This window comes from Polyodon spathula, chromosome 19 (genome assembly GCF_017654505.1).
Source record: "Polyodon spathula isolate WHYD16114869_AA chromosome 19, ASM1765450v1, whole genome shotgun sequence".
Taxonomy (NCBI): domain Eukaryota; kingdom Metazoa; phylum Chordata; class Actinopteri; order Acipenseriformes; family Polyodontidae; genus Polyodon; species Polyodon spathula.
In genome coordinates, this window is record NC_054552.1 from 4,246,666 (window position 1) to 4,270,453 (window position 23,788).

At 38.2% G+C, this 23,788-nt stretch overlaps 1 protein-coding gene across 6 annotated transcripts in view; it reads right to left on the reverse strand.

Moving 5' to 3' along the window:
* Nucleotides 1-23,788, reverse strand: part of LOC121294475 (neuron navigator 2-like) — a 106,733-nt gene that overhangs the window by 17,912 nt on the left and 65,033 nt on the right. For 2 of the 6 annotated variants that reach the window (XM_041218195.1, XM_041218198.1), the window contains 8 exons: nucleotides 12,866-13,004; nucleotides 11,152-11,452; nucleotides 9,797-10,472; nucleotides 8,286-8,753; nucleotides 7,812-7,877; nucleotides 5,151-5,311; nucleotides 4,496-4,669; nucleotides 1,889-1,941 (listed from right to left, as the gene is read on the reverse strand). In XM_041218195.1, coding sequence (XP_041074129.1) covers nucleotides 1,889-1,941; nucleotides 4,496-4,669; nucleotides 5,151-5,311; nucleotides 7,812-7,877; nucleotides 8,286-8,753; nucleotides 9,797-10,472; nucleotides 11,152-11,452; nucleotides 12,866-13,004 — 2,038 coding nt within the window. Of the gene's footprint in view, nucleotides 1-1,888; nucleotides 1,942-4,495; nucleotides 4,670-5,150; nucleotides 5,312-6,600; nucleotides 6,646-7,811; nucleotides 7,878-8,285; nucleotides 8,754-9,796; nucleotides 10,473-11,151; nucleotides 11,453-12,865; nucleotides 13,005-23,788 lie in introns of all 6 variants that reach the window. The other 4 variants (XM_041218200.1, XM_041218196.1, XM_041218199.1 and 1 more) reach the window with 4 other exon arrangements.

The following is a 23,788-nucleotide window of genomic DNA, read 5'->3' on the forward strand; positions in this document are numbered from 1 at the left end:
CACAGTAATACAACTGTGCACAGCTGTGCTGCCTCCAGTGTAGAGCAAGCGTCTCCTTGTCTTTAAAAAATATACAGTTAACACACTGTCAATGCAGTCATTCTATGAACATGTACTTTTCCCATAATAACATATTAGGAAATATCAACTGCAAGAATTAACACTTTAAAGTGAAGTAGAGAAATGGTTCTTAAATTAAATTCCTGCTGAGGTTTAGTGAATTAAGAGAAATGTTTGTGGGTGCTGTGGGCGGACTGTTAAGTAAGCAACTTTGGTAACTGGATAGGACACCAATATGCAAGCAGGAAGACAAACTGATACTTATACTAAAAGCTGTGGTTATAATATCTAATGATATGAACTTCGTAACATGAGACTAGGTGAGAAACATTCATGGCACACATTGACCTTCGCAGCACGCAATATTTTGCTTGGTTGTGCTGACAATTGTTTTGACACTTTGAAAGAAAACTGGAGGATTGACACGAGGATCTCTCTCAACGCGCTGTCCAAGTCTGCATGACTTGACAACTGCAACTGCTTTCTTTATAATTATCTGAAAATACTTGCAAGAAAAAACATTTCTATTACCAGAAACACCTTTAGCTGTTATTCTTTATTTGCCATTCATGAAAAGAACAGCATATTCAGGTTTCTTTTTTTATTTTTGTCGTTTCCATGTACTTATTATGAGGCACAAAGTATAAAAAGTATACAACACCTACTCTGAACAAAAAAGGGCAATCTTGAAGGCAGATATTTTATGATGCTTGTGTGTTGAATTCATCTCAAGCTCCTTAGCATTGAAAAAATTATTACTGCACATTCTATGGCACGAAGTCACTATAAAAAACGTTCTGCAGTGAAAAATGCTGTCACACTTTTGCAAAAAGCCCACTAGCCAACATTATAAATCCAGTATTAAGAAAAGAACATATCTGGTAAAACCACTGATTTCAACATTGAACGTGGTTGTAATTAATTATTTTTAAAACAAATGCCCTACTGTAAAGCCTGTTGTCATCATTCTGAAGCAGCTTTTTTCTTTCTCTTTGACTCCAATAGAAATATTTCTCTGTTCACAACTTTCAGTGCTTCAGCTAAAGGATCACATGTCACCGCACCTGACCAGGGCTATCATTTTAAAGTTGAAAATTCTTGGTTCCAAATGTCAGGCAATATAGACAGGAAAGCGTATTCCCAATGCACTGGCTGGAGTTTGCATGGGTGGGAGCAGAATGACAGCTCCTCCAAACTGTGTTTGCAGTAAATGATTATACAGGCACCAGAAACATTACCTGGCAAACTTCTCTTCTGCAAACACAACTGATCACTTGCATCGTCCCTTTAAAAAAGTATATTATAAATCCACCAAAAATTAATTCCAAGAGAAAACCATATTAATGCATATTTAATTTAGATGAAATTGCACCTGGTTTCAGCTATTAGAAAGCAATGCTTTATCTGTTTTTTACTGCACGCTGGAACAAGTTGTATCACTGTAACAAAAGTAACTAAAGTCCCTCATTAACGTTGCAACCATAACTGTCAGGCCTTGAGTATAAGGATTCACTTATCTTCTGAAATGACAGTTTTGCTGGGAGATGACCACAAAACAATTCTCGTTCTTACCCACCTCTGTGATAAATGGTACAGAGTAAAGAAATCACTCTGTGAGCATAATCAAATCAGAGCTATAGAGAACCAGACCACTAACCATTAATGTATCATTCCTGCAACATGCATTCTATCTGTGGTCTTGAGAATTCACCAGTATTTCGCCTCTACATGTTATACCTGTAATCTACTGGCAGGTTCATTTACTGTAATCTGGTTAAGAGAGTAGAGGACAAACTGGTATAAAAAAAATAAAATAAATTGTACTCACCGTCGAGTAGATAGAAGAGGTGCTAGAGACCAGAGACAATGAGGAGCCATGCACTAAAAAAGAATTAACACTAGGTGTCAAAGAACTGCATTAAGAAATACCAAAACAGGATAGAATTACTTGTTTTATTCTGCAAACAATTACAACTAAATTCGAAAATGGCAAAAATCAAGAAAGTTAAATTAGATGGAAATTCCTTCATTTCAATACAATGACTGTTTTAAGTAACAGCCTTAACGCATTTACAATTAGAATTCTTCTTCAAAGCTCAAATCACATTAAAAACTACTTGAACACAAACCGCATCAACAAAATAAGGAAACCCTGCAGCTGGCAAGTAATTGTGAGCAGCTCTAATCTGATGAGCGCAGGTTGTAATTAACTTGTGTTATAGAACTTCAGTAAGCTAAAAATAAAAATCATATTAAATATCATCATACTATTGGTCAGATCTCTTTTCACTTATTCAAACGGGAATGTCGGACTACTTCAACTACATTAAAAAAAAAAAAGTGTCACAAAGAATAAATGAAAACACTTCGGGCTTATTTGTTGTTTTAAGTTTTACTTCAAGTCTTACCATCTCAAAACTTCCTTTTTGGCAGCATCTTGCTTCCTGTATTAATTTATTTAATTTACCCTAAATGTGCTAGGCACTTGGGTTCCACTGTCGCTAGGTTATTAAACCCCTATCTGTCATCTGGACAAACAAGAGTGAGACACTTTTCTGCACAATAGGCACCATTCACTCACGTTGCTGTCTTAAGTCTTTAAGCCCTACACAAGCTTAGGATCTTTATCTATGAATCCAGAAGAAACTGATGCTCCTTTTCAGTTTAGTAAAATTAAGAATCCTGGTTATAAAAACAGGCTGACTGATGGGAGCTAGTTTGAACAGCTTATTTTAGTTTTCCTTTGTACAGTGCAAACTGTTTTTAAATAAACCTGTGCTGTGTAGTTATATCTGTGTGCTAGAACAAAAATATTGCACACTAATTTTGCGTGTACTTGTGTGTTCAATATTAAGACATCAAATTCCCAACAACCTAATTTAAACAGCTTGATTAGTTGACCACATTACTCAGCAAAGCAAAGCAAATCTCTTTATAATAGAAATCATACTGAAACTGACATTAACAAGCTTTGTTCTGGCATACAGTACTTAAACACCAAGCCAAAAGTAATATGACAAAACGTGGCAATAAACTGTATCAGGAATGGGTAAAGATCATTTTCGCACTGACTAAGATGAATATCCATTTCAGTTAATATGAAACTAATAAAAAAAAAAAAAATTCATCAGCTCCCATCAGAGATAGACATTATAGGAGCAATCTTGAACCCCGAGGTATCCTAAAATGGCTGCTGTTAAAGGCCTGGTGTAGCTCCTCAACCACCTGCCCTCCCTAATCCCCCTGATCCCCATCCTGTTTTTGTAAACAGATTATCTACGTGACAACACCAAGAAGTACAAAAGGTTCTGCTGTAGGCACGCATCATGCAGTGTGCCTATTTACGTCAGATTTACAACAAACAAAATAATTGGCATCACTGTTTACATTCTTTAGTACGCTTTTCTGAGGCAGATTATGCAGGTACTGGTTTGGGATCAGTAGAAGCTGAAGCAGCACAAGCATGCTGAGGAGCATTGGTGTCTCTCTGCCACTTTACCTCTGCTTCTTCACTCTCACTATATGGAGATATAAATGTTTTTTTTTTTTCTGTTCCAAGTACAGCAGACAAAAAAAAGCTTAATCCCATGGCATGTTGAAATGTCAGTGAGGTTTACATTGCAAGGCTTCAGGGTTTGGCTATGTTGACAGTAAATTGTAGAACTTTCTGATGCGTAAAGCAAAATGAGGGACAACTGTCTATTTATAAATCGCTACTGTGACTGAAATGCATTATATTTTGCTGCATAGGATTCAGGCATTTGCACATATATGTCAGATGGTTAACCTTTCTTTTTTTTTTTATGACTGACAAGAAGTTTCATTTGAACTAATTTAACATTTGTCCTTAATCCGGTATTAAACACACAGCTGCATCTTGTTATCGTTTCTTAGAATTGGCTTAAAATAAAGAATTAGTTGTCTCCACAACATTGTTAGAGAAATGCAATTTAAAAATTATATCATGAGGTAAAACAATTAGTTCTATCTGGTGTTAGGCACTTAAAGAGCTAAAGGCATCAGACTCAAACTCTAGTAGTATATTTTCGTTTTGCTGTGCAAGACTGTACAAGATACAAAAACAGTTTACAAATAATCTAGCTAGAGCATTTAGAAGAACTTTGTTAAATGGTATACATGTGTGTTTGTTAAATGTATAAAATGAGTTGCTAGAAAAAGTAATGACGTTTCAACTGATCCCTTCTCAACTATAAAGAAAATTACAATTGAGGAATCACTGCCAAATACTGATAAAATATACTTCTTACACGCTTTCCTGTGCTTCTAAAATGCAAGCTTGCACAATGATAGGACAATCCCTTTGTATGCTGTGAATATACTGGCTATGTGTGCAGATCGTCTAAAGATGGTTATGCAATTGCCTGTCTTTCTTTCTTTAGGAGGATGACCGCTCCTTATTGAGCACCTAACGTACCTTCTTCAAAGCCATCCCTGAAGGACCCAGAGCGGCTCATGGTCCTGATTTTCTCATCCAGAGACATGGAGCTGTTGCGGAAGCGAGGATCGCCGTATGGATCCAAGGGTCCCTCCTGATTCCGCAGCACGGAAGGGTTTGCAAGGTTAATCTGGGCAGCAGTGGTAGGACTAGCTGAAAACAGCAAGAAACAAACCAAAAGATTTCACGGGTGTGTACAAAATAGAAACGAACCACCACCCAAAAAACTACAAAATATGTTATGAACTACACTTTCTATATCTAAATAACCCAATGGTTTATTATGAAACTATCACGAGTAGCAGCAGTATGGTGAAACAGTATTTCAGGCACTTCTTGAGCAATATCTAATCTGGAGCCACGCACCCTAAAAGCATGACTGACAAAACAAATAGTAAAATAAACTGTTTTTAATAAGGCACTTGGAACATAAGGAAAATACAAATAAATAATTTACAAAATTTCAGTACATTTCCTGGAATAGTTTAGATGTACCTGTATAACTTATGGCAGAAATGTAGAAAAAAACAAAACAAATCAAACAAAAAAAAAAATTCTTCTTAGAAGCTACTGTACCATACACAGGGGCAAAAAGATGCATCTGTTAGCAAATGAGAAATGTCTGCAGGCTTACCAAGCTGGGCAAAGTTAAACCTGGTTCCAGAAGGGGAGGTGATGCTGGAGCCCGGCGAGAATGGAGAGTTGCTGGCACTCTCCTGCAGGCCTCCTGCAGAATGAGACCGCAACCACTCCTTGGCATCTTCCTGGCTGCGGAGCTGGGAAGAAGGGGGGTACCTGCAACAGCAAGAACCTGGTCAGAAGGTCCGGTGGAAACAGCAACGCTGGTAAGGCGCAACCAGGAAAGGCTCAGGCTCAAAACAAAACACCACAAGTGCTCACGCATCAAGTCTAAAATGAACAGATTGTTAAGTTAAGCTGTGATTATTGCGGTTTATAATAAAATGATTCCATACAAACAAGGGTGACTGAACATATGTGCTTCTTGGACAAACATTGCAGAGCCAAAGCAGGCAACCTAGCACTAAGAAACTTGATAACATTAGACCTTTCACCTAGAATCAAAGTACATTGATTAAACTGAAAAACACATTTAAAAAAAAGTAACACGAACATTTTTTTTTCCTTTTTAAAAAGCTACATGGATCTCAAAACACAAATTTCAAAATGGAAAAATTTGGTAGAGTGTGATGTAATAAATACAAGTTCCTTCGTTTAAAACTAGGTTCAAGCACAGATGAAAACCATTGCTAAATACCCTGCTTAACCGATGACATTTAAATAACAATGTCATTTAAATGGAGCTTGTGTTCTATAGAATTAATTTAACATCATCGTCTATGGATACTTACTGCCCGCAGACCATTACTCAGAGTAGCTTAGCAATGTTTGTCATTTGTCTTTGCTGAATTTATACTAACAGGAGTAGAACTAATAGGTGCCTGGGCTGTGACTCTTCTTCCAGCACAGTTGCAAGTGTTTATTCTAGCAGGTCAAAATGTAAAAACATTCATGAAAAAACTTTTTTTTTTTTTTTTTTTTTAAGTTCTGGGATGAGCTCTTCCATGTTCAGAAAACACTAAACAAGATTAAAAGTTTTTGGCAAAGCTCTGTATGCCATGGAAACATTTACAAAGTTTTATCTGTATCTACCAGCACCACAGAAAGCCTGTGTTTAAATTTGTGTAAATGGACAAAACCATCCTGTGCAGCAAGACATCTTGCAGGATTCACTTTCCAATTCTCTGAAAACAAAACACCTTTAAAAAAAAAAAGATCACAAGCATATAAAATAAAAAGGTACAGTAAAGGAAAGGTGAGTAAAGGAAGTTTTGTAAAGGAAGATAATCCCCACCACGCCCCAGCACAAGTGAATAAAGAAACGGTAACATCCACAATACTGCGAAACAGAAGTGACACACACATTTACACACTGAACAACTTAAAATGAAGCATGAATTGATCATACATGTGCACAAGCGTAAACTGCCACCAGCAACACCCACAGTAAGTGCAACAAACAGCGCAATGCACTGGCGCCACAGAAAAGCAGGAAGCACCAATACCTGAGTCCCTTCTTTGGCAAGGTGTTTCTATTGAGGTGAGGGTCGCTGTAGGTAGGAGATTTAGAGAAGAGAATAAGGAGAAGGAGCAAAGAGGAAAAGAGGGGGACACACTCAGGACAATGTTTCAAGAGGACAGAAAAGGGATTTCTACTCTGCCACGGAAGGTAAATGCAGCTTGTGCAAATACATATGCATTGCATATGCATTATGGTAAATGTCAAGATAAAATAACTTTTGGTTTTTTTTTTCTTATGACTGACCTATGCATGATTTTGCTTGTGCAACTCTGAATGAGCAAAGTCTACACTGCCGATTGCTCTGTCACTAAGGAAAAGGGTCTCTTACGGAGTATAGCAACAGCACTAAAAGCAACCTGCATTCAAAGACTAGGAAGGGCCAGTGCGGATACCACAGAAAATGTTTAATAAAAAAAAACAAAACCTGATGACATGCCAACACACAGCCAAGACTAAAACATACATGCCATGGAGAAACTGTGCAAACCTGGTGTGCTGGTGAAATTATTTATAAAATCGGTCTTGGGTTGCAATAGTTTATTTCAATAATGATCTTTTTACTGCTTTAATGTCAGAAGACATTGCCTATGTTCGCTAACACACCATTATTTTAATAGTTCACTTTGCAGCAGCTCCAGAACACATGACTTCACTCTTGCTCACATATTTGCAAGCCACACTGTACAAAGCAACCTGTTGGCAGCCTGTCTGCAGGTGACAGCAGAGGACTCAAGTTTAATAATACCAGTGTGTTGGGATTCACAGAATTAGATAGCTACAATAGCTCTGTTATGTATGTTTGTGCATCTTTTTTTTTGCATGTCTAGTTCGTTTATACTTATTATCATTTATTTTACTTATTTTCATAATGGAATTGTTAACTGCCCTATGCAAACAAGCTGCAATGTGTATCTTAAGTCAATATGACAACATAATGTAAACCTTGGCAGAGCACAAACACTTTTCCTAGTTGAGATGTACTACAGCTCTGAGACAGGTGGTGGTGCCATAGGGACTTATTATAAAGCATGGTGCAATAGTGCTGCATAGTGGCCCGTCAAATTAATGCAATTACAGGGGAGTTTACAGCTATTAATGCAAGTTTTAAATGCCAAGCAATCACTATGTAACAATGGTGTTAGTTTAGCTTTATAAAGTTCAGCACAACCCACTGGTCAAGACAAAGACGTTTACCTGTCCTGTTTCCGAGGTAAAGTATTTCTGCTGAATTTTGGGCTAGCAGATGGGGAAGAAAGAGGACTGAAGGGAGGGGTGACAGAACAGAAAAGAAGAAAGAATTAATAAACGAGGAAGACAGAAGGAGAAGTTATTCATCCCAACCTTCACTTTCAATGTAGGGTTAAGAGTGCTCCTATAAAAATCAGATTGCTTTCAGGTTTTTAAGAAAGTATAAAATATTAAATCAAAAGACTATAGCATTTGCTATTGATTTGCTGTCAAACTATGCCGATCTTAAAATCTGCCATTAACCTTAACATATTCATTCAAAATTATAATGATGGACTAAACAGTGGAATATTCCTAATAAAAAAAATCTGATTATGTCACCTGTATCAAACTCTTCTTGTCATCAAAGAATCACATTGCTAATATAAAGTCTTTAAAAATGCATACTGCAAACAACAGAGGTGCCACTTTATCCCTTACCTCTCGGACAAGGCTGTCTTCACGCTGTTATTCCTTGCAAATGCAGACAGAGACTCCTCTTTGGACAATGGGACCAGCCCGCTGGTGGAGTTGTGACGACTGATCCCTCCGCTGCTCAGAGAGATGTCGATGGACTCGCAGCTGGTGTGCAGGCTGCTGACAGACTGGTACCCAAGGCCGTCCTTGCTCACCGTAGAGGAGCTGCTGAGGTTGGTGCCCCACGTCAGGCTGTTGGAAGGAGCGGAATGGGCAGAGCCTGGGCTGGAGGCCAGGGAAGACTGGGCGAGGTCGGTGGTCTTGTTATAGAGGGGGCTGCTGCCACCACTGCTCAGCATTCCACTCCCTGAAGGTGAATCAAGGTTATTCTGAGGAGTCATGGCGGCATGGGGGTTGGTGATAACTGTGGAATTCTTCATATTCTCAGCTGTTGTGACTGGGGCTTGTTTACCTGGCTTGCCACCAAACAGTCTGCATGAAAAAAATAAACAAATAAATAAAACACAAGCTGAAACAGAAGTACTGTTAGCTCGACCACTTATACATAAAAATGCCTAGCTTTTACTGTTTTATTTTTTTTTTGAGCACTCCAAAGATAACAAAGGATAACATATGTACTATATTTCCCTCCGAGCTCATTCAAGCAATGTAAGCTAATGATTGCGCATTTATTTTCAATTATTTTGTGCCACAGGCTACAGGAGAAAAAACCATTAGAAAAACTAGACAAAAATTATATTTTACAGAAAAAATATGAAGTTTGCCAAGCTACACAACAGGACTTGAAATGATTAATGACATTTTCATCTACATGCCAGTCCTTCTGAAACTCAAACAGAATATTTCAATCTAGTGCGCCTAGTTCTTTTCATTGGTTTATTATTAAACAAGCTTTCTTCAGTTAATTCATTAATCTAATGCAGACCGAATTTCAGAATACAAAAATAAATAAATAAGAAAAATACAAAAAGTCTTTGACTGCCTCAGTTAATTATCATCATCATGTACAGCACCAAGGAAAAGTTTATATATGTCAGTGGATTCATAGGCCACAATTACATGTTTTCATGACCTAATCAACTGAATGAGAATGTAATGTCAGAGTATAAAAAATTATAAAATAAACCAAGACCTCAGGCCTTATGGTTATTACTAGGAATACTTACTAGTAATAACTTTTTCTAGGAAACAAAACAAAAACAGCTTGCCATTTAAAGTAGATATTTACACTAATAAATGAAAGCATTTATATGATTGAATGCACAAGCACAACTACAACAGATTCAACAACTGGCTCTACACTTTCGCTCTTCAGCAAGGTTGCCATAGCAAACCTCCAATCAGAGGTCACCCCCCCCACCGGAGACAACACATTGGCTGTAGTACCTACTGAAGAATTCCCTGATCTGTATTTGTTGCACATTTAAAAAAAAAAAAAAAAAGGCTGTAAAACTCCCCTGTAATTATTTCTTTCCCGACATTTAAAACGCATCATCGTGGCAGCTGTTTCTTACCTGCGCAAAGTGGGTGATGACACGTCTGCGTATTTGGGTCCTTGTTGGCGACCACTCTGCGAGGCCCCAGAGTGGGAGGTTGGGCTGGCTTTGATAGAGTTGCAGGAGGCTACACTCTCTGTATCCGAAGACACACCTTTCTCCCTGTCCGTCTGGTTGGCTCCTCCAGGTAAAGGGCCACCCATTGCTACTTTGGAAGGCTCTCTTATTTTGGGCACGGGTAAGCCAGCAGACTTGCTGCTGAGATTGGAGTCAATGCTACTGGTGCTGGACCGGTTGCCGTTTCTGCCACCGCTGCCTGATTTACTGGGTCTGGGCAAGCTGCGATACTGCAGGTTAGTCCGGGAGCTGATGGGCAGGTAGGCATCGTCCTGATGGGAGCCATCCACACTAGCCATCCGGCTACCAGACCTGCCGATGAGCCCGGATGACTTGGGGATTTTGCCAAGGGTTGCTGAGCCGCTGGTGATGGTGGCACCGCTGGCAGTGATGATGGTCATGCCCCCGGACTGTTTCTTGAACCCAAAGGTGTTGGTAGGGGTCCTGGAAGTGCTCGATGGAGGTTTCTTCGTTTCATCTCCACTGCTGCGGCCAGCATCTGAGGGGGAACGCTGGACATTAGCAGACTTGGGGGAGAGCCTGCCCTTCTCTGATACCTTGGCATCATCAGTTTTTCCTAAAGTCATTAAAACAATTTATTAAATCATGAAAGACGAGCTAAAAAAATGTTTTTGATTGAAGCCCTATTAAGCAATATAGCAGTACTGATGTGGCTAACTGCAGGGTATGGCTGTGTTTCCCACTGCCTCTGTGTCTCAAGCCTCCCCTCCCCTCCCCTCTCCAAGGCAGCAGCCTGGTGGTCACGACAAATGTGTGACATTCAAGTTTTATCACGTGAGAACTCATGGAGTAACTGGATCTAAATAATATGACAGACAAAATTTGGCATCTGGCAAAGAGAATGGCTTTGGGTGTTGTTGCATCATCATTTAACTTTACCTTTACTGTTTAATAACATCTGTGAAATGCTTACTTATGATTAAAGTTTAATTGACAGGATTCCAGTTTGCGTGTCAGACTAATTAAACTTGGTTCAGGGCAGAACCTTTTTTGTCCTTCCCATTATTTACAGTGTGATTATTACTTCTCAGAATAAAAGGTTGATTTTTAATGACACCTTCACTAGGCGTTTCATTTATTTTGAAATATATATGAAAACTATGAAAGAAGTAGGCAAAATATTGTCACTAATGCTTTAACCACTGTTTCACACAAAAAAAAAAAAAAACACACACACAACATGAACCTCTTTAGGGTGACGACTAATGGACAGTATAAAAACCGAAAGGACATACTAGGTTGTTGCATACCAGTTCCATGTGTTTTCAGCGTTGAGCTTTTTGTCCTGGGTGTTGTGATGCCAACCTGGGCAGTCATGCCTCGTCTCCAGGAGCCTGTCTGTGAGATGACGGTTGTTTTCCTGCCGGAGTTGCTTTTGTCTGACTCATCGGACACATCGGAAGGGTTGCGTCTCCACTTGGAGCCGGACTCCATCTTGACACCACTATCTGTGCCCCCGTCCGATTTCTTCACTTCATCCCCAGACCACATGGAGTTCCGCTCCACAGCGCAGTGCTTCTCTGCGTCCGTCTGGGGCTATAAAGATATCAACACAGCACTTGTCTATAACAGAGGTGGAGGAAGGAAGGCATTCAACGTAGTTAAAACAAATCCAGAAGAATCACAGCACCAATACTAGGGGTGGGAAGCTAGGACCTTAATTCCAAAACAAATGAAAATTAATACATTCAACTAATTATTAACAGCAAACTAACGTTGCCTGGTTTCTGTGAGTGGTTGTTTCATTAGAGACTGACAATGTCCGACAAGTGGAGTTGACAAATAAGTCACAAGCTGACAATAAAGACCTCGTCGTCCCTTTCTATGCCTTGGAGGGCAAAAACTACTGTATGTTCCAGGATGCAAATTAGTTTAGGCAAATGCCACAAGCAAACAGACCCACCCATAGCATGACAGTCAGACACAATAATTCCCTTAAAGCACTTTGCTTTTTTTTTAAAGTACTGTTCAAATAAGCATTGGTGTTGAAAGTCTGTTGCTTTTTCAGTTGTTTTAGCTACTAATTTAATAAGTGTTTAGTCTGAATGACAACAAAATCAGGTAGAGAATACACCTTTGCCCTTTATGTCCCCATTTTAAATTTGAATTGTGTTCGGGAAGAGACCAAATAAACCCTGATGGGCCTCCATGGAAAACACATTCTCTAGCCAAAGCAGATCAACTACACATGAATATATAAGCATGCCATTTAGTTAATGATTTGAAAAGCTCTAAAACAGGCAACTAAAAAAAAAAAAAAAAAAAAAAGCTGCATGATACAGAACAGAACAGTCGTAAACAGGTTCTATTTAAAATCAGCTTTGCACTGCATTTCTGTGTTTCAATAAATCATAATCTAATATACCAAGACCTTAAAATCTGTAATAAATAATAAAAAGCAGCATTGCATTTTTTTCTTTTTTTTTTAAATTACTGGTAATAAAACTTCTATAAAAGGTAACCCTATGTGTATTTTTACAGATTCTTGGCTGTCACGTACACTTTCAGTGCCCACCCACACTCATTATTTTACATGTTTAAATACCCTGTTGGCACCAGTGTAACTGTTTTCTACAACTGGGAGTCCGGCAGACCCAAGATCATCACTTCTAATGCTAGGTTTATTTTTGACACCTATGCAGCACAGTACAAAAGACTCTGTGCACATACCTAGAAATCTTTTTAAATTGCTATGCGATACGGCACAGGCATGCTTATCATACTATTCAGGGGATGGACCCAACCTGCTGTCCTGTAGTTGACTTTGCATTTAAAAACCTTGCAACATTGGGACACTATGCCAAGTGTAAACTCCCATTGAAAGAAACCGCAGTTAAAAATCAGCTGTAAACTGGGTGCTAAAACACAGATGCAGAACAGATCAATTAGCATTGCTAGCATCGGTTGTGTTCTCCAGGCAGGTGAATGGAATGTTTGGACTGGTCTTACCTGGCCGTCGATACTCTTCCGCGGTGCGGCAGGCGCGTTGGCATACAAGCTGATGGAAGAGCTGGTGTTGATATCATCTGTACTGAGGTTGTCTATGGTGTCGCTGATCCCACTGCTCACTGAACTGCTGTCGTCCCAACTGAAAAGAGAAGACAAAAAACAAAAACCCTCAGCTTCTTGCCAATTTGAAACTCAATAGCTTAGTGAAGCAAAGCTAAAACTCTGCCTTTTTTATGGCAGATTTATTTATTTATTTATTTATTTATTGTGCGCATTCATTAAAATGCTACACTGCAGTAAAATCAGGAACTGCGATTTTGTATTCTTATAAATACCAGTTACATACCAGCATTGTTCTACATTTTTCTTTTCTTCCAGTGCCTTTTAATTACTGACCCATGCATGCAGCTTTATGCCACAAACGGGGCAGTCTACTTGGATTGTGTACAATTGTTTAAATCAACGTGTGCCTTACAGACTACGAGTCTGTACAATTTAAGCTCTAATTTAACGAAGGTGATATGTTTACAATAATAATTAACTGGAGATAGCCTTCAGCACTCCTAGAGAAAACATATTCTCTGCCAACCAGTAAGTTTCTAAACGTAAAGAATTTGAATGGCGTTCAGCATGTTCACTTTAAACAAAAATGTTCATTTACCAATGCATTACTTAACCCTAATAAATAAAAAGTTAAGAGGTGTACTGTGATGACCAACCACCCTGCTGTATCGTTGAATGCCCAGTGCAAAATAAGCTACTAATAATGTGCAGCTGGCCAGCGATCACTTTGAGTACAGTTTTCAAGGGCGTTCTGGGGTGTTTTAATGATTACCAGCTTGACCACAGGCTCTGTGTGTCATTTCAACACGCTTCCCAAGCCTCACAGATTACACAGCCTGCAGAGTCTGTCTGCTAATGAAACCCCAAGGTGTCCGTTTCCCAGCTTTGTAATACATACTGTGAATCATAAAGAAACCTTCATGAAAATCTCCTCTTGTATTACTGTAACCCCATCACTGCGCACAAATATTTTTGCTCTGGTTTTCTGTTTATCAAATTCTGAACCCCCTAAATAAGGTAAAAGAAAAAAAATAAATTTCACCAATATACACCAATTCTGACAAGGGGGAAAAAAGTTAACTTGCAAAAAGTTCACCTCTAAAAAACTATTTTGAGCTATATCACCCAGAAAGAGGAAAAGCATACATTGCAGTATATGTGTTAACAGAGCTACTGAAAAACACTAAGCTTGATAACGCTTGAGGTGTTGAATGATACAAAATTAATTCAGCCTCGTATCCATCTATGGATGACAACTTGCCATGCATATCAGAATAATATAACCAAGCCTTTATTCTTCCTGTCTGTCAATGTCCTCATGAACCAGAGAGAAGAAAGCCCCAAACACAGCGATTAAGAAACGTCCTTGTAAATATCAGAGTAACATATGTGGTGTTTGAAGCAATCAGGTTTGCCAATGTTTCTCTCTTGAAGTCAGGCTCTTCCATGTTTTAGGGACTGATTTCATTAGTCCCTCATAGTTAACCAACCAAATCCAGGGTTCACGTTTATTAAAAGACAGTAATGGCTGTGTTAGCAACTGAATCTACGTATTTATTCACTTAAACACTTAAACAGAATGGGTTCGTATTTAACAACTACTTAAGCCAATGTTCTATGCCCAACACAAATGAAAAGGAAGGATACACTGTTCAGACTGATAGAGAAAGGTAACTCAGTAAAACACAATAAGCATGCTGTGAATCTCGGTCAGCGCTGGATCTCTGAGGAGGTCGGATAAGACCGCTCTCGGAAGTTCCCCTCCTGGGAACAGGTGCTTTTGTTAATATATTGGAAGGGGAGTATTCAGCAAGTAAAACCAGTTCCACATTTGTTTTTTAACTGTTTAGTACATGTTGACATATAACAGACTCCAGACTTTCCTCCCTCTTAAAACGAATTTCTGATGAACATAACTCATACTTCATGCTTCAGTTACAAAAATCACAAATTTAGCTTTTTTTTCTTCTTTAAGGCTTGTGTCCTTCAACCGCTAGGCTGTGGGTCCCTAAAGACTTTCTTTGTAAAACAAGCTGAGGACTGAAGATAGTTCTTTCCCCCACTTACTTTTTACCTTGTATATATTTAAAAACAACTAAGTGGCCAAATGATACCATGTATCAAACACTGTCCAGCCCTGCTGATCAGGTGACTGAGCTCCCACAGGACTGCATGCTACACTACGAACAAAGAGGCTCAGCTGTTGAACCAAATGAGATCGGGAGCTAGGAGAGAACAAAACGGGGAGCAGGAAATAAGAGAAAGGATGCCGAGACCAAGATAAATGTTTCACCTGCCAAACAGTCTTATTAATGCACTGCAGTCACTTCAGAGAAACTCCCAGAACACAGCTGTTCGTTTTGCAACAAAAAAGAAACAGTGGTGGGAGAAAATTTAATAAATAGAAACATTTTTAAAAATCAATAATAAAAACGTCATTTTGTTTGGTACACATGCACAGACCCTCCAAGTTTTTTTTTTAGTTTTATGAAGATCGAGAACACTACTGTATATATTTTGCTGCCAGTTGAAACATTTAACAGAGAACCCCTTGAATGAACAAGTGTCTTTAACCACTTTACCAACTACTATTTTCCTTTGTTTCCAGTATCCTGTATCAACTAGTATAAACCCACTATGCCCTGCTTAAAGTCACGCATGCAGCCTCATTGTTCTCATCTGAAACACGCCTTTGAAATACTGTACAGAACACCCCAAGCAAGATTGTTCATTGAAAGAGACTCTGTGTGTAGCATTAATAAACACAGCTGGGATTTCTCATATCAATGTAGCCCTCGGCCCGTCTGCTTAGAACCACAGGAAGTTTAAAATCCAGCAATACAATAAAAACGGATTAGCGTTATGCCAATACAGTGCAATAGAGACGCAAGTAAAAGCTTCATACAAATATGACATCATGCTTTAGCTTCTTGGGTTACATCGTCGACAGCAGGAAGAAATATATAACACAACACAGCAGACAGACAGCTATATATAACACAACACAGCAGACAGACAGCTATATTAAGTAGTACTTGACTGGTGGAAATCTTCTGGCCATTGTTCAACCCAATTGTTTCCAGCAGACTTCAGTGCCCCAAGGGCATGCTGATAAGGACGTGGGGGTTGTGTGTCTGTCCAAAAAGAAGGATTAGCAACAACCCATGGAGAAGTAAAGGGATTAATGTTACTATCTCCGAGCCAGGAAAGGAGTTCATTTTCTTAACTGCCTCATCGCTGATCTAGCAAGCAATGTGTTAACTTTTTTTTTTTTTTTTTTTTTTTTAAATCTAACCATGTCAAAGGTTACATTTTCTTTTTCTGTTGGGATTTTGTCAGCATTTCTTATATTTTACTCTGATCTGTCTTCACCTTGCAAAGTTTTTTTTTTTTTTTTTTTGAATGCCAAAGCTCTTACTGCAATAACATCTGCTAAGCAGTCCTTTAACATGAAAGAGTCACTAACTTGTAACTTTAAAATATAGCAGCCTATACAATTCCTGAAAGGGTGTAGATTCAAGAGGCACAGTAAGCATAATACTGCACCACATAACGAATGTAATTAAATAGCACTAGACATCTCATTTTAAATAGAATGGCAATGCAGCAGCTCATCATCCTTAGCAAAGTACAATAAAGTAAAACAGATGTTCTGGCAATATGTCAGACTTGAGGATTTAAATAGAAGCATGCAGCAGCCTAATGGTTAAACCACCAGGCTTGCTTTTTCATTTAAATGTTATCTTAAAATAATCAGCTCCATAATGCATAAAAGGAACACTGCACTGGTCACCAAAAGGACACATTGTAATCTTATCAGATGTAAATTCTTTTGCAAATCAGCAACCTACTGGCACCTAAAACACAGGATTGCATTATAGGCTTTTGGTTACAAGATGATTTATGCTTTAGTCTGCTGTCATCACATATATATATATATATATATATTATATATATATATATATATAAAAATCATTTTTAAATCATGCTAACAGATTATACTTTTTATTCAAACAATACTAAAGTTTAATGCCAGCACAAAAATTACTTCCTGACCAATACTTGCAAATGAAATGCATTTCAAAATTAAAAAAAAAAAAAAAAAACATTCTTCTGTATATCTACACCAGAGATTCACTGAAAGTGTTCATTGTAAACATAATTAAAACTAAGACTTGGAAGTGCAGCTTTACTGCTATAGTTTGCTTTGTTCTTTTTAAAACACCTGAAAAAAGAAAAGAAAAAAAACTAATTAAAAAGCACTTTCTACCTTGTTATGTTTGTTGGCCAAAGCATTTCCACGCTCCGCTGGCCACTCAGAGCTCCAGAGAAAGTGCTAAAGTTGACTTTGCAAGCGGATAGCTTCATTGGACTGCCATGTAGTGTAGTGTTGTAAGCACTGTATCTGTGATCCCAGTTTTATATCCAGGCAGTGTTAGCTTCTGCAGCACACAGAGGGCTCTGTGGATACTGCAAGTGAGGGCTTGAAGGAGATCACTACCACGCAGCCCTGGGAAGAAACCTGATCCCCAAACTAAATTAACCTCCGACGTGCTGAAGGAGGTCAGGGCTCTCTGCTGGAAACAAGTCAGCTCTTCGGAGCTGTGAAGCAGTGGCAGTGAAAACACTGAGCACCAACCAGCACCAGGATCAGACACTGTAATAACAGATTAGAAGCTGCTGATCAAGCAGGCTGGAAATATGTTCTGATTCAAACAGTTTTATTATGGATTTAGAGCTTCAGTGTGGTATAGAAACCCAAAAGCCTTTCCCCTCCTTTTTGCATGCTAACAGCTGGAGTTTAATACATTACATGCTATACTTTTTATGTAACTTTCTTTTTAAAAGATAATGGGTGAAAATGTCTGTGACAAACATAACTGAAAAATCCAGTTTATACTTGAAGAATCTACTGCTGAGATAACACTAAATTGCCTGTAATAACTCCCAACACAGTCCAAACTCAAAATGAAAGTTGAAATCACAGTGGCTCACTATATAAAACAATTAAACACAATACTGTAAAACACAAACAAAACTCAATTTGCATTATTTTGATTGCGCACCGTCTGAAACGATGCTCTTCATATATTTAATTACATTACAGGAAGCCTGTTGCTTGGGTGGGTTTTGTGACATTTGCAAAGTCCAGCAGGCCAAATTATAGAAGTGGATGGGGTTGTTTAGCAAATCCAATTTGTAACCTTAAAGAAAAGCTGATTCTTGCAGGCTGGTCTTCAGCCAATCTTAGGGAATTTCTAAAGGTCAAAGAACAGGCCATGCCCAGTTTTCCAAAAGGATGAGAAAACTGGCAAATAAGAACCTAAAATAGCCAAAAGTTTAAAAAACAAAAACAAAAAAAAACACGACCACCACCTCAGTGTTTCTCACTGTGCAATTAAACACAAGACCAGAAGTATTTTGTATTATGAATAAAGGGATCATTTGAAAATCTGTTGCAGAAAGAAATACGTTTGTAGAAATTGTGTTTTATTCTAGGTATGCATGAGTGTATAAATCTGAAGTATTAGTTTAATTCAAAAGGATGCAAATGCAAAGGTTATCAAATATACAAACAGTCACGGTTCCCTCCCAATGGAGAACCCTAAAGCTGGACCGGCTGTGTGGTGAGACAGGCAGCGTCTTGCTCAAACACAGGCGGACTCCAGGATGTGCCCTTATGGCTGGAGGGGACCCTGTTTGAAAGGGAAGGCTTAATGCCTGCTGTTCCCAGTGAAGCATGTGGGCACGATTATAAAGCTCACTATAATATCAAATAATATAAACCAAAAAAAAGAGTACAAATTCAACCCTGCAAATACACTACTGCACATTATATACTGTTTCAACTGAAAAAAATAATAAAATAATTAATTAATTAATTAATTAAATCGCATTAGCTAAGCATAGTCAACTACACATATCCAGCAACATTCGTCACAGATCCAGATAAAATTCAGTGGGATAGCAGGTGGAAAAAACATCTGGTTTAAAAGAACAGTAATACAGCTGTGTTTATGCTTAGTGGCCGTAATCCTAAAAAGGATACATAAGGATTAAACTTCTATATACACCAATGACAAGGGCATACACTGCAAGCATTTGTTAAATTAATTAGTCAGTTCTGTGATTACAAGCATGAACACCCATTGCACGGACACAGTTTGCATGACCTGCAACAGGTACACTTAAAGTATTTAATAATAAAAAAAAATAAAAAAAATGTTGGCTATTAAAAAAATAATAAGTGTATATATACTTCTGCAGCAGGAGCCCTTCTCTATATTTAGCTGGATTAGTGATGGATAAAAAGATAGAAGCTCTACTGCTGCCTTGTCTGTCTGCACTTTGCTTGCTCGCTGCACATTTGCGTCATGACACAGGTGCTGTCAGGATTGTTATGGCCCACGGAGTTGACCTAAAAGGAAGCAAGCCAATCAAACTTTCAGTGCTTAGCCATGGTGAATGGATCTGAAAATGCTGTCTGTGCATTCTGACTTTTGTTCTTCCGAACAAGTGTTTTCCCTCACACTCTACCCTATGTATTGTATACAGCTATATTTACTGTATAAACCCACACCCTATAAGCTGTAGCTTTATGAACGAGACATACTGTACAGTACTCTTGTCCTTTATTCAGTAAGCCTTTTTATCAAACTCCAACAACTTAAAAAATAAAACCCTGCTACATAAAAACTAAACTCCTTATATGCATTGGAAAAGGCTCAAATGTTTTATTTTTGAAGGTCTTCGACGAGATTTAAATACAATCAAATATCACGAGAGTCCTTGGTAACTATAGGTAAGTTGTGTAAGCAATGAGTTTCCAAATAACTGAATGTTGTGCTGTATTATGGGCTATACTTTATCAGAAGAAATGAGCATGTTTATATTACCTACAGTAGCTTCTCTGCAGAAATGAATACCACATTCCAACATACCAAAATAAGACCTGCAGAATGTAAATCACACAAGTTTCTGAAAAGCGTGCAAAATGAGAAGGTCATCGTGTCAGGGTCTCTGTTACCAGCAAACACAACTGCATACTCTTTCAGAGAAATTGGAATTTTATGGTAAAAACATACAAGAAGCCAAAACATAGAATGATGTCAGATGAAAAGTACTTGGATATTCTTAAAACTGGACTTTGCAAACACTGTAATCTTAAACTTCTGCCAATGGCTTCATCTCAAAAATCTATGCAAACCCCTTTGGTTTAAAAGAAATATTTAAATTCTGCTTCATTTCAAATATGTTTAAGATTGGACCAACAATCTCTTAAACATTTTAGTGCATCAATGCTGTAAAGATTAGAGTAAAAGGAAACAATAATGCTTACTTCATTTTTAGAAAAATGTTTGGACAGAGAAAACTACAAGACTTACTGCACCAGACAGTTATGCAAAAATACTAATAGAAGCTTGAAAAATTCCTTGATTGCAAGCAATCGGGCAGCATCCTTATAGGGCAAGGCTGTACTTGGTTTAGCTGTGAATTTTCATCAGAACCTGTTGAATCTCTAAAGCACATGCTTTGCTCTGTATTGAGAACTGAGCCAAGACCGGTACTGCACTCGACACAGCCACCCTTTACTGAGTCAATCAAGAGTCACTCACACTGACCTACCCCTCTCCTGGAGTTCTCAAATCCCCTGTCAACATAACAGTCTGATGCAACCCTGCTGCACCTTATATTAGCACAAAGCTCCAGTATGTACTATATTGACAATACAGACTCATCTCATGTACTATATTGATATGGACTGTTAGCTCACTTGCTAATATCCTACCATTGTGTTCAGCACAGCCAGTTTTATAATAAGACAACTCTATGGAGGATTATTTGTATGGTTAGTGGCTAAAAGGTCAATACTGACTCAAATCTTAAACCTTATGTAGGAAATAAATGTTCGTATGCACGAAAACGATGCAGTTTTTTTTTTTTTTTTTTTTTTTTTTTTTTTTTACAGTCCCTTACGTATTCTAAGAGGCTCGAACAAAAAGATAACATGATAGGCCATCAGAAAACAGACTTCCCAGGGAAGCAGCTCGCACACAGATAAATAGCCCAAAAATACATAATTATACCCCAATTTATTCATGCTTTTCAGTCACTTTCTTTGAAAGCGCCAAGTCTAATGAATTTTACATAGCACTAATTTCCATATGAATGCAAAGACAAGGATAACCTGGCACACTTCATACTGTTAGACAATTACTGTTTATTCATAAAAAGCTATTTCATGGTCTGAAATAGTTATATTCAAAATAGTAGTATTGAAATGCCCCTCTCCTCATAACTGTTTTGCATCCCCCTCCCCCCTTAGTCTGTTGATTATTCTGTAGTCAGTTTGAAGATGTTACACAAGTCTTTTTTTTTTTTTTTTTTTTTTAGACCTGCGTTCCATCAGTGATTCCCTTCCCTGCCTTCACAGGACACAGAAACCTAGGGCATGAAGTACAGTATACCTCAAAACAAAAAAAAAACATATTTTCCTAGTTTTGAAACTACAGAAAAGGTTATCTCAATGTCAATATTTTGTTATGGGTAACACTGCCCTCCCCCCATTCCTTTCAACTGGTGTGCTTTTAATGTTAAATAACCATCGTCCTTAATTTGCTCCCCAGTGTTTCATTTACAAATCCTCCTCTGAGCCTTAAACCCTAACTTGTGTATCAGACTAGAAAACAAACAAGATCCTAAAATTCCTCACAGAGACACTAATTCTGGTTTATGCCAAAATGCTTTTCTCTTTTTTTTTTTTTTTTTTTTTTAGCTAATTCTCAAACCAAGGCTGGAGAATGTAGGCAAATAGCTTAAAAAGGCTGCAAGAACAGCGTTTCCATTTAAGTTTTAGTCACTGGAGCTAAACATGCAAATGCATCAGCAAGAGTAATGGTACAAGTAGAAATCCTGTATGCTTACTGTACTGCATGTAAATATGAAGTTAAATTCATTAAACCTCTGTCCAGGTCCTAAAGTATTTAAATCGGTTAATGACACCTATTAAACGGAGTGGAACTGCCCTCTAGGGCCTGTGTTGTCTCACCCAGCTGTAGCTGTTATTTGTGGGTCAGAGAGGGTCAGAATTAAATTATAAGGGACACAATAATGTGAACTCTTTACACAAGCAGCGTTCAAAGCTCAAGAGTATTAAATACACATTTACTGGATGACTGAGAAACAAAAGGAGGAGCCAGGCTGTGCCTAGCACTTTTCCAGGGCTGCTTAATGTTTTCTGAGGCAGTGCCAAGCAATGAAAGGACAATGCAATCACAGATTCCAATCCACCAGTCCTGGCAGAGTATGACCTTGATTTGACTCTGATTGCAAAACTATCACCGACACCCCACCATTAGAGAATTAAGAAATGTGACCCACATGTTTAGATTATTTCCAAATCACACAATGGCTGGTGTTAAAACAGACCCATGGGTATTTCAGCACTGCCCAGAATCAACATTCTCAATCACATTCTCAAGAATTAAGGCTTAAAGACGGATAATGAAGTAAGTTTCTTTCATGTTACCAAATCCCCTGTTTTAGACCTAGCAACAGTTACTCATGAGTAACAGTCAACATAAGTATTCAGTGCAGTGACTAGGGCAGAGGCTCAAGTATGATAAATAGATAGAACTGGTGGCAACAACAACAAAAAAGCCACCTACCACTAGTTTACTTGAACATCTCCTCATTACATAGCGTTAAGACATTGGGAGTCAACATTTTATGTACAAAGAACCCCAATCCCCATTAGGAGCTGGTGAGAATTCCCTAGGGTCACTGGTCAAATGTTCAACATGTGAGGTAACTGCTTTCCTCAGTCTTTTGTTGCATGGCATTTTCAAGCACAAAAAAACAAACAAATAGATAAATAAATACATAAATAAATCAATACATTTTTCTTTTATATACAGTGTTTTCAACTTTAATTCTGTGCAATTTAGTAGAGAGAGCAATGCTGGTTTCTTACTGGTAACAAAGGGAAGAATGTGCTAAAAATAATCCATAACAGAAGGATGTTTTTTTTTTGTCAAGTTTATACACCGATAAGGCTTCAGCACACATCGTATTCAGCAAACGGTTCATGTGTAATATGCTTACTGTACTGGAGTTGCACTTAAGCAGTCTGGTCACAGTATATTACAATGTGCTTCCTTGTTGGATAATCCTCATTGTAAGCTTTCTACAATAAACGCACTGGTCTGCACATAACACAAGATGAAACACTCAACCTTACACATATACAATGGCTCATTCAACAACATAAAATACTACAACAACCCGCTCCAGAAAGCCGAGTAAAAAACATTTGTTACTGTCTAGACACCCAGAACACACAATTATCAAATTTTCAGAACAAAGGGATGATACACAACTACATAGACAGGTATTTTATGCACAATAGCGCCCTATTTGCATTCATTAATGAGACAAAGAAAGACGTTGTTTAAGAGACAATGATTACCTCCTTACCTGTAGCCAGGGTGAAGCAGGTGTGTGCCTAGACAGAGCTTGGACTTCTGAATTAGACGTGCCTGGTGAATCCCTCTACCTGGGGCTTTGAGCATGCTCCCTCCGAGAGCTATCCCTGCCAACCACACTAGCAAATTATCTGTCTTCCCTACTCAAACTCCAGCACAAAATACTAATATACTATGATTGCTTTGCAGGAATTTATATGTACATGCATTAGTAAGGAAAAAAAAAAAGAAGATTGTATTGCATTTTATAGAGGAAAACAATAGATAATGCAAGGTTGCAATACACCTCAACATCTTGATGCTTGTTTAAAAAAGCTGCAATTCCTTAGCATCTGCTGCAATACAGTCTCAAATTTCCTGTCAAGTCTGGCATGCG